This window comes from Enhydra lutris, unplaced genomic scaffold (assembly GCF_002288905.1).
Source record: "Enhydra lutris kenyoni isolate GAN:26980312 unplaced genomic scaffold, ASM228890v2 scaffoldscaffold24, whole genome shotgun sequence".
Taxonomy (NCBI): Eukaryota; Metazoa; Chordata; class Mammalia; order Carnivora; family Mustelidae; genus Enhydra; species Enhydra lutris.
In genome coordinates this window covers 20,572,583-20,584,408 of record NW_019154108.1, presented here as the reverse complement: position 1 = coordinate 20,584,408, position 11,826 = coordinate 20,572,583, and the positions used below count along the sequence as shown (strand labels likewise).

The window sequence follows — 11,826 nt, the reverse complement described above, 5'->3', positions numbered from 1 at the left end:
ACATGACTGGGGTGGAGGGGCAAACGTGGCTTATGTCAGCTGATCAGGACCAACATGAGGCCCCATCTGGCTTGATCCCAGGACCCTGAGATCATGGCCGGCCTGAGTCAAAGTCAGACACTTAACCGACTAAGCCACCCAGGCATCCCTATTTTTCTATTTTCTTTGTTCCTAGTTTTCAAATACTGGATAGTTGGTATTGACCTTTACCTTGTCATGTTCTCTATGCCGGAGGCAAGAACAATGCACAGGTGTTATTTATTTAGCTACTTCATCCTTAAAGCTGCCAAAGAGGATCTCGGATGGAATAGATTTGCAAGTGCATAAAAAAGAATAAAATTAAATGTTGTACAGAAATGACCTCATGTGTTTTCATAGCCTTCATCTAAGTAGATCGAGGGACTATATTAGTCCTTATTTTATAGATAAAGAAACTGAAGGAAAAAGGAAACAAGTATATTTAAGATTTATTAAGCATCTGTAACAGCAGAGGCACAGTGCAGAGTTTTGGAACATACACATAATTAAGCTGAATTCCATACCCTGAAAACAGTCACAATCTAGTGGACATAGGTGACTGTGAAAAATGCCATCATAAACATAGAATACAATGAAAGAACAAGGGGGGAATGACTTCTGATGGCTGTAAGCTTTTGAAAGGGTTTTGTAGAGATGGAATCTGAGCCAAGATTTAGTGGGTAGAGTGTTCTACAGGCAAAGATGGTGGGATAGCAGAGGTAAGAGCAAAGGCATAGAAAGGTAGGACATGTGAATTTGTTAGCTATCGCTTGAATCTGAGGGTAGGGCAGGGATAGAAGGGAGATGACATGTTCGGAAGGTCTGTAGCTGTCCTTAATGGCAACTCTGGTAACAATGGGGTAAAAAGTAGGGTGGCAGGGAGATAATTAGGAGACAACTGCAATGGCTCAGGAAAGAGGTAATGAAGCTTGAATGGATCAGAAGTAGGAGTGATGACAGCAGGTAGTGATAGCAGAAGTAAAATCTATATAATTTGGCAACTGAGTGGGCGTGGACCATGAAGGAGGAGGAGGAGTTGTTGAAGATGATTCTAATCCATTAACCTGAACCAGTGAACATACTACATTTGAGCTACGCTGGGCCAGAGAGAAGGGAATTTCTATTAGGAAAGTGGAAATGGGGGTCTAGAGATCAGGACAGATACGGATTAAGAAATCAACCACAAGCATACGCTGGCTGAATCCGTATGAGTGGAAGAAATCACCAAAGAATAACGCACAAAGAGGAAAAAGACAAAAAGAAAACCTTAAAATGCAGGGAACACCAGCGTTCTAAGCAAGAGGAGAGTGGGGGGAGTGAAGGAAGGGTCATTGGTGTCACACGAACGGTAGGTCTGAGAGGGAAGTGGATGATGCAAGGTGATAGAAATCAAGGGAGAAAAGTTTCCAGAAATAGAACTGACTGAAGCTGAGGGGATCAGTAGGCGACTTCCTGTGGTCACAGAGATCACATCTGCATCTGAATTCCGCACCTATCTACCGAATTATCTTTCTCTCTCTCTCTCTCTCTCTCTCTCTCTCTCTCACACACACACACACACACACACACACAATGTGGTTTTTTTTTTTTTTTCTTTCAAGAGGAAACTACTCCTCATTTTATCAATAGTTAATGTGGGACTCCGTGATCAAAATAAATCACAAGTTCCAATTTCCTTCATTAATCTTCTTTGCAGCTCACTCTACTCTCCTTACACTGAGTTTTTTAGAGAACTATTATTAATCAGGTACGTGTCCTTTTTAATCCTTGTGGATGCGGTTCCATTCAAGGACTCCTCAGTCATAGAGGTCGGCTGGGCATCTAATCCAGCAGCGGGATGAGGACTTGTTCCCCAACCTCTTCAGCCTCAGTTTCCTCATTTGCAAAATGGGAATGGCGGTACTTACTTCTTAAGAGTCGAGAAGCTTGCATGAGAGAGCGCAAGTAAAACTCTCAGCACATTGCGTCAAAGGTCGTCATTTTTGCTGTGACCGTTTTGTAATCCCCCTGAGAGCAAAAGACAACCCCAATACTAGTCTCTAAAGCGTGTAACACCGAGCTGGGGACGTGTAAGCCTCATTCTGCCAGCCCTCCGGGAAGCGTCAAACACAGGAAGAGGGATACATGGTTGACAGGTTCCCCAGACTCCGCAGCTGACAGCCCCAGAGGAAGGACTGGCCGCAAGACGCAGCGAGAATCAGGGTCTCAGGCACCGCCTATGACCCTCGGATGACCACACGTCCCAGGGTGCAGCGCGCCCACCCTGGGTGGAAATTTGGGCAGGCGGAGTCGGATTGAGAGCCGCGCCGGAGGAAGCAGTGCACGCTGGGACTTGTAGTCTTCGGGTCACAAGTTCACGGGTCGGAGGAGGGTCGAAGTCAGAGTTCCCGCCCCAGTCCCGCCTTTTGTCCACGTCTCACTTCTCCCGGCCAATGCCCTCTCCTATTCCCGGAGCCCGCCCCTCTCCGGTCCGGTTCCCATTGGTCCTGAGCCTCAACGCCTTGGCCCTACCCGGAAGTAGCGTTGGGGGAGGCGGTTTCCTAGACTACGACACCGGAAAGCTGGGGGAGGTGCTCGGGGCTGCTGAGGGCGGAGGGCGGTGGCAGCGCTGGCGCTGGGGACCGGCTCTGTGGTTTCGGGAAGCAGATCGGCGACGGCTGCCGCTCGCGTAGCTCCGCATCCCGCCCTCGGCACGGCTCTCAGCCCCCTTGCCACCGGCGTCCGGCAATGTGTCCCACCGGCCGGGCGTAGCCGCTGCGCGTGCGCGGAACCGTGGGGCCATGAGCGAAGCCGGCGGCGGCCGGGGCTGTGGGTCCTCGGTCCCCCAGCGAGCGCCATGGAGCCTAGTGGCGGCGACGGCTGCGTTCTGCCTGGTGTCGGCCACGTCCGTGTGGACGGCGGGGGCCGCGCCCATGAGTAGGGAGGAGAGACAGAAGCTTGGGTAAGGGTGCCTGGCAGCCTCGGGTGGGTTTCCTCAGGAGGCGGACCACAGGCGAGGTGCCTGTCATTGCGACCCGGGCGCTCAGTGGCCTCTCTTGTCGCGATTGAGATGGTTCTTGCCCCGCGAGGGAAGGACAGGGTCCGGGGAGGTGGGGGCCGTCGCCTGCAGGGCGACCTCGAGGGGCCGTCGGGGTGTCGCCTGGGCCGTCGGTGACATGTGCAGGCTGCTTGAGGCCATTCGCCGTTTGTCAACGCAGCTGCCATGTCAGTGGCCCGTGAAGAGGGCTACAGCCGGTGTTACTACGCGACAGAGTCCTGCGGTTGTCTTTAGTCGGAGACATGGTTGAATTTCTCGCACAAGTGAGCTCCCAGCTTGGAGAATGTTGCTGATCTCACAGTAGTTAAGGAAATAGTCTTTACACCTGTTACAGAAAAAGGGGGCGTTCATTGGAATTTGAACTTTACACATTTACCATTTCCTTGCAGTGTTTTCTTGCACTACTTTTTCTAGTAGAACAGTATTTAATGGTATTATTCAGAAGTCTCAATTAAATATACCTGTTCACTTTACTCAAAGTAATTTTTACCAGTTTCGAAAGTGTCATAAAATTATCAGTTATATTTACAGCATTTAGTTGGGAGTCAATATTCCTAATATATGCTGGGTCCCACAAAGGAATAAGAAAAAAATCCAAGAACCAGTAAGAAAATGAGCAAAGAGCATGAAGAGTTCATTTCCTCCACATGGGAGGAAATGCAAATGGTCAATAAACATGAAAAGTTACTCAACCTCTTAAATGTGAGAGATGCAGATTAAAACAATGAGATAGCTGTTTTTCCCCTTAGATTAGTAAGTACAGGGGGTGCATGCCTGGTTCAGTCAGTAAAGCCTGTGACTCTTTTTTTTTTTTTTTTAAGATTTTATTTATTTATTTGACAGACAGAGATCACAAGTAGGCAGAGAGGCAGGCAGAGAGAGAGGGGGAAGTAGGCTCCCCGCTGAGCAGAGAGCCGGATGCAGGCCCCAATCCCAGGACCCTGAGATCATGACCTGAGCCGAAGGCAGAGGCTTAACCCACTGAGCCACCCAGGTGTCCAAAGCCTGTGACTCTTGATCTCAGGGTTGTAAGTTGGAGTTCCACTTTGGGTGCAGAGATGAATTAATTTTTTTTTTAATTAAAAAAATTTTTTTAAATTCAGAGATGAATTAAAAATAAAATCTTTGGGGCGCCTGGGTGGCTCAGTGGGTTAAAGCCTCTGCCTTCGGCTCAGGTCATGATCCCAGGGTTCTGGGATCGAGCCCCGCATCGGGCTCTCTGCTCAGCGGGGAGCCTGCTTCCTCCTCTCTCTCTGCCTGTCTCTCTACCTACTTGTGATCTCTGTAAACAAAAAAAAAAAAGGATTAGTAAGTACAAAACACAGAGTACTGACTAGTTGAAATGTGAGAAAAGAGTTGGTGGGAGTGTAAATTGCTGTAACTTATTGACAGTATCTCCTAAAATTTAAATTGTGTGTACTCTTTGATTCAATAATCCCGACTTAGGGAATCAATTTTACAGAAATAAAAGCACTATTGATGTATAGATAGGTGTACAAAGATGTGTGTTTTGAAAGAATGGAACTGTTACTCGGAGCATCCGTATTGTGAAATAATATTCAGACATTAGGGAAGAGGTAGATCATTGGAAGGCTATCCAGGATACATTCCCAAGACCCCCCCCCCCCAAAAAAAAGTAAACTGTAGAATAATATGTATAGTGCCATTCTATATATATATATTTTTTTCTTTTTAAAAGGTTATATTTGTTTGAGAGAGAGGCCAGTGAGAGAGCAGGAGCAGGGGGTAGGGCAAAGGGAGAAGCAGGCTCCCTACTGATGAGGGAGTGAGATGTGGGGGCTAGATCCCAGGACTCCCGCGATCATGATCATGACCTGAGCCCAAGGCAGACACGTGGCCAACTGAACACCCAGGTGCCCCACCATCCCATGTTCTTTTAGAAACAGAAAAGAAATTGTCTAAGCTCGGAAAAACGTGGAAGGATGATTACCCCCTGGGTTAGGATGGAGGTGAGATGGAACCATCAGATTTTGTTTTATATACTTCCTTATTGTTTAAATCATTGCAAGAGTATTGTATTAACTTTTAAATAAGGTAACAATAAAAGATGCCTGATGGGAAAAAAAAAGTCAGCTACCCAAAGAAAATGATCAGTAAACTCTTAATTAGTATCTTAAATTTTCTCTCTTTATGAATTTAATGTGTCATTGATAACTGTTTTAATGAATGCCCTGCTCTGTGCCAGGCACTTTATATATGTTATCTCTCTAATCCTCTATGTTAATGAGGTGGAGGTGATCCCCATTATGCAGAGGAGGAAATTGAGACTCAAGATCAACTTGTTCAGACTCAGAGCTAAATGGTGGACTCAGTGTTCAAGATTAGGTCTGTATGACCCCAGAGCCGATGTTCTCTCCAATGTGTTGTGCTTCTTAAGACTTGGAAAGAGAAGCTTCAGGTCTGTTAAGGATAGAAAGTATCTTATTTGACTGCCACTCTTCTTTCTTTCTTTTTTATATTAAACAAAAATTTTTATTTGAAGAAAAGTCATTAGTTAAGTCATTTTTGTCCAAAATTAATTTTTAACTGGAAAAGTTTACTGAAAATGACTTGAATTGTCGGTTTAAATTTTGAGAGTAAGAGTCTGGAACTATAAACCACAAATACACAGTTGCTTGACTGCTTTCCCCTTTGGGAATTTTCCTTCCGGAACCTGAACCTGTGTGATTCTTTTAAAAGCCCAAGTGATTTATGATTAAAAAACCTCAAAAAGGGGCACCTGGGTGGCTCAGTGGTTAAGCCTCTGCCTTTGGCTCAGGTCATGATCTCAGGGTGCTGGGATCGAGCCCCGCAACGGGCTCTCTGCTCGGCGGGGAGCCTGCTTCCCCCTTTCTCTGCCTGCCTCTCTGCCTACTTGTGATCTCTGTAAAATAAATAAAAATCTTAAAAAAAAAAAAACCCTCAAAAAATGCCTCATCCCTTTTCCTGTCCCCCCAAACCAAGGATGATAAAGACCGGAATTATCACAAGTTGGAAGCAGTTGCTCAATTGCTTCCAGTTTGTGGAATTTTTTACTTGATCATATGTAGTCTTACCCTTTCTGGAATGCATTGTTTTTTGCTTTTGTGGTTTAAATGTTACAGCAGTTGTTAATGTTATCTTTTCATTTTAAAACAAGGGAAGTATAAAGTTATCCAATTTCTGTAGGACATTGACAGGCAATGTAGTTTTAGAAAAAGCTGACTTATAAAAATTATTTTAACATCATTAAAAAGACATAATTTTTGAACTGTGGATCTGATTCCCAATACATTTCCGTTCACTGGCTGAATAGAAATAAAACCATCACAGAGACATTTTTTCTGTTTAATAGAGTAAGCTACCATTCTGTATTTAAAGATGACTGTGAGGACTTACAGGTTTAGTAGAGAGAGTGCTCAACTGAGTATTAAATATCTCCACTTTGAAGTATGTGTTATGAAATTTGATGGCCATGTGCTACAGAAATGTAAGGATTGGAAAATAATGTGTCCTCATTTGTAGTTGTGATTTATTCATAATCATGAAAACTGAATGCTTATGAAGTTTGGGTTAACCAGTTAAAGCTTATGTTATCTGTAAAGCGCATGTCTAGGCATTGCCGTTACCAGTTAAAAGAGGTTCTATTTCTTGGCAATACTCTTGTGTTGATTCCATTTCAGTGAAAGGAAGAAAAATTTCCATATTCCATTTATTGATACCAGTGCTTGAAAGGAAAATTTTAACATTGTTTTTGGTGGTTCATTAGCTAATTTGAGAGATCTTTATCATCTGCAATATAATAAATGTGTGGAAGAATTCTTTAAGATACTTCATAGTTTTCTGAGATAACTTGGTCCGTATTCTATCATATATGTACAGATGTAAGAACTCATGTTTTAGCAAAGTGATAAGATCTTGTTTATAATGATTATTTTAAAATGATTATTCATAAAACGTTTGTCAGGACTTAATTTATTCAGTTTACAAGTTTGAGTGTACTTGATTTTGCTGGTCATTATAGCTAGGATCTGGAAATTAATTCTTTTCTGTCTGCTAGCTTTATTATTACCAATATTTCATCATCCATGATTACAGTTTTTATAAAATGACAATTGCAATGTAACAGGAAGTAAAATAGAATTATACCCAGCCATATTCTCTAACACTTTCTTCAATTCTTGCTATTAGTGACTGGAGCTTTGGGAACAATAGTAAGTGTTAATAGAAGATTACTGAAATACTTTTTCCTTGCTAATTATTGAGATATTTGGCCTTGTCTAACCATAACATTAACTTTGTAGTTTTTCGTGTAGTCCTCAAGCCCCCAAACTTGAGAGTGTTGAACTGAAAGACTGATTTATTGGTCCAGACAATACAGATTTTGACTTAGTAAATCTGGTGTGGGGATCAGAAATCTCCATTTTAAATAGTTGTCTTGGGGATTTTAAGAAAGAAAGATAGCCAAAACACACAAATCTCTTCTCATTTGAGACATGAATATTATTTATTTGACTTCTGACAGTTTTTTAAAGGAGAAGAGAGTATATCATAAAATCATAAAGTGTATCTTTTGAAAGTGTGAACAAATATATGTTAATAAGTATGTATTAAACTAGGCATTAGTGACTTGATTTAAAATGAAAGAAGCTTGTTAGAGTACTGTTATTTCAAATCATTACATACCCATCCTTCTCTTGAGAGAATATCCAGCTATATTCTTCCATTTAAGACAGACATGTTGAATAGTTTTTTAAGAGGTAATTGTTTTTTAGCATCAGATTTCCTTCTCTCTGCATGGCATGCATCATTTATCAATTTTTCTTGGGAAACATAAGGTGAATTTTACATAAATTGCTAGGAATAGTAAAAGTTTGGGCCAGCTCTATGTGGTTCATGAAAGCTTATCTACTAACACTGCTGTATTTCTTGACTCTGTTTATGTCTTTTCTAACTAATTTTTTCTTTTTTTTTTTTTTAATGGGTGTATGTTTATGAAGGAGCATTAACTTTTTTAGAAAAACTTCTAGAATGTACTTAACTTTTTTCCATTTCTGCTCTTTTAAAATTAGGAATCAAGTACTGGAAATGTTTGATCATGCTTATGGTAACTATATGGTAAGTAGAAGTCTTATCTTTATACATCATTTATGTGAGTGGGTTATTATATAAAAATAGCTGCAGATTTTGAAACCTGTATTAATAGCACATTCTTTTTAACGGAAGTTTAAAAAAAAACAGTGCAAGCATAAGCTAACAGTGTTTTTGGTAATTGGTTATTAGAGGAGTTTAATTGGATAGCTACGAAACTGCATTAGATTATGTAACTTTGTATTTAAGTAATTTTCTTTGATAATATCAGCAATGTGAGTGATTAATATGGTTAGATATTGTGGATGTACATGAATAAGATGTTGTCTCCAGCCTTTGGGGAAATTATTATCTTATTTAAAAATACTATTTACAATATTGCTTCATATACTCTACGAAGAAAACTGTTGTTGAAAAGAGACAAAATATGACCTAGTTTCTGTCCAAGTTATGTCTTAATAGTGCGCTTTGATTTGAATATATTCTACTTTCTAAATACACTGATCTGTATTGTTTTAAAATGTCTTAGTGTTCACTTGGGATGAAATTGCGGGTTTAGTTTTGCAAGATGAAAAAGTTATGGAGCTCTCTTGCTCAACAGTGAATATACTTAATGTTGCTGAACTTAAAAATGTTAAAAATGGTAAATTTTATGTTTTTTTAACCACAATTAAAAATTTAATCCTCCCATAGTACAGGGAGCCGCTTGGGTGATGGCAAGGCTGGAGGTTGTAGGTGCCCCCTATTTCTCCCTGCCTCATGCCCCTTAATAAAATGATCTTAGACTTCAGGAAAAAAAAATGTTTAATTTCTAAAAAGATGAACTAGGCAACAAATTTTAGAATTCAAAGATTCTCTGTGAATTTCTATAATTTTGAAAAGAGTAATCAAATTATTCTGAGAATTCTTATGAATTTTAAAATATATTTTTACATTTTAAAATATGTTTTTAGTTTTTTACATTTTAAAATGTTTGTACATTTTAAAATGTGTCAGATTTTCTTTTATGATGAAAGCCTATAAAATATACTTGGGAAAAGTTTGACAGAGAACTAACTTTAATTGATTCTGCTTTAAGTGTATTTCAACTGATTCTGTGAATCCATTTTTCATTATATATAATGCAAATATCTTCATATATTAACATCTTTATAAACTAAGTATACACACTTTATGTGTTCTTGTACCTTTTTTTTTAGCTTTTTATTTTATCTTATTTTTTAAAAGATGTGTTTGTTTATTTATTTGACAGAGATCACAAGTAGGCAGAGAGGCAGGCAGAGAGAGGTGGGGAAGCAGGCTCCCCACCAGGCAGAGCGCCCGACGTGGGGTTGATCCCAGGACCCTGGGAATCACGATCTGAGCCGAAGGCAGAGGCTTTAACCCACTGAGCCACCCAGGCACCCCATTTTTTTAGCTTTTCAAAAAATTTATTTGACACTGAGCAGAGTGAGTGAGAGAACACAGGTGGGGGGGAGGGGCAAAAGGAGAGGGAGAAGCAGGAAGCAGACTCTCTTTTGAGCAGGGAGCTAGACTTGACTCAGGGCTCCATCCCAGGACTCTGAGATCATGACCCGAGCAGAAGGCAGACACTTAACTGACTGAGCCATCCAGGCGCCCTGCATTTTTGTATTGTTTGAACATGTTTTATATTTGATAATTCTTATTCCTTCTTATATTTTGTTTTTCTAGGAGTCTATATTGAGTTCTTAATAAATGTTTTTTGAAAATAATGGTAATGTAACTTGGGGTATTTTTAACCATATTGAAAACACAGTTTTAAATTAATTTCTAAAGACCCTGGCCATTCTCCTAATAATTCCCTTAATCGTTCTTTCAAAATTATTTATCTCTGGTTAGTTCATTCCATTTGGGCCAAGCAAAATTGAACAAATCTAGGCCAATAGTTTTGTGGTGGCCAAGTGGATCCATGCTATATCCTCAAACATTAGCCATCTCATAAATGCATACTTTTACTTCCCAAGTTGAATGAAAGGGTATACAGCTGGATCAGTTCAGTATATTTCACTGTGAATAGGATCCTCTCTTTGTAAAGCACAGTATTTTAATTAATTAATTATTTTTTTACAAAGATTTTACTTATTCATTAGAGAGAGAAAGCAGTGGGGGACAAAGAGAGAGAAGAAACAGACTCCCCACCAAGCAGGGAACCCAGTGTGGGGCTCGATCCCAGGACACTGGGATTGTGACCTGAGCCGAAGGCAGATGCTTAATCAACTGAGCCACCCAGGTGCCCCTAAAGCACAGTATTTTTAATATCCCTGTCCCTTTTTAGGTAAACATCAGAACTTTCTATCGATACATTTTTTCCTGTTACAGAGTTCACTTAGTAAATGGATTTATGACAGAGCTCTCTGACAACAGAGTACTGACAACAGCTCTTGGAGGACTTCCTGGGCCAGTTCCTATTTTTTGGACCCTAATTGGGAAGCTTTGTATTACACCTCCCTACCTATAAGATTGAAAGGGGAGGGATTTCAACCCCGAAGACTGGGAACTCCTGGAATTAACACGCCCCTTCATTTTTCCAGTGGATCCACACCATCTGCATTCCTCTGCAATACATATTTTTAAATGTTCAACTGTTTTACAACACAAGTGACTCTTGCAATGTACTTGTGCTCTGCTTAGTTTATGTGAAGATTGTAACCCAAGATTTAGTCTGGAATTCTCATTTCCCTTTTTCAAGTTCAGAACTAACCTGAAACAGTTCTAAAGTATTAAGCAGAGACCAGGTGCTCTGTATTTGTTATTTGAAGTCACTTGAAAATTTTTTCCAGTTGTTAATACTCAGAAACAGTATTAGCTTGCTGTAAAGCAAAAGCGTATAGGTTTTGGAGTTAGATGGGTTTGAGTTCAAATTTTGTTTTGTTTATTTAATAGCTTGGACCCTAAACAGTTCATTTAACCCCTCTGAGCACTATCTTATGTAAAATGGGCATAATTGTAAAGGGCTATTGTAGCTTGTAAGATTGTTGAGAAGGGGATCATTTTATTTATTTTTTATTTAGTTTTTAAAGATTTTATTTATTTATTTTCATAGAGAGAGAGAGAGAACAAGCAGGGGGAGCAGCAGGCAGATGGAGAAGCAGGCTCTCTGCTGAGCAAGGAGCCTGATGCGGGAGGGACTGGATCCCAAGACCCTGGGATCATGACCTAAGGCAAAGGTAGACGCTTAACTGACTGAGCCACACAGGTGTCCTGAGAACAGGGATCATTTTATTTAATTTTTAATAAATTCATCTTTTATATGTCTTGTGCCTGAAATCATGCGTGGTACACAAACGCTTATTGAATTTTTTTAAAGAGGGGCACCTGGGTGGCTCCATTAAGTGTCTGACTCTTGGTTTCAGCTCAGATCATGAGATGGAGCCTTGAGTGGGGCTCCATGCTGAGTGTGGGGTCTGCGTAAGATTCTTTCTCTTTCCTTCTGTCTCTGCCCCTCCCCCTGCTTGTGCTTGCTCTCTCTGTCTCTTGAAATAAATAAAATATTTTTAAAAAATAAATTTTTTTGAAGTTGAATTGAATTCTTGTGAAGATGTAATCAAATAGTGATTTTTTTTGCATTTGATTATTATATATCTATGCCTTTTAAATTCAAAGAAATCATTTAACAAACTTCATGAAAGATACAAGTTTATGGTGAGTTTTGGGATCTCTAAGTCTGCTTGTTTTGTTGT

At 40.3% G+C, this 11,826-nt stretch overlaps 1 protein-coding gene across 5 annotated transcripts in view; it reads left to right on the top strand.

Moving 5' to 3' along the window:
- Nucleotides 1-2,742: 2,742 nt before the first annotated feature.
- LOC111150866 (ER degradation enhancing alpha-mannosidase like protein 3) overlaps nt 2,743-11,826 on the top strand; it is a 66,189-nt gene continuing 57,105 nt past the window's right edge. For all 5 annotated transcript variants that reach the window (XM_022508514.1, XM_022508509.1, XM_022508512.1 and 2 more), the window contains exons 1-2: nt 2,743-2,959; nt 8,107-8,152. In XM_022508514.1, the coding sequence (XP_022364222.1) occupies nt 2,799-2,959; nt 8,107-8,152 (207 nt within the window). In that variant the 5' untranslated portion in view covers nt 2,743-2,798. The remainder of the gene's footprint in view (nt 2,960-8,106; nt 8,153-11,826) is intronic.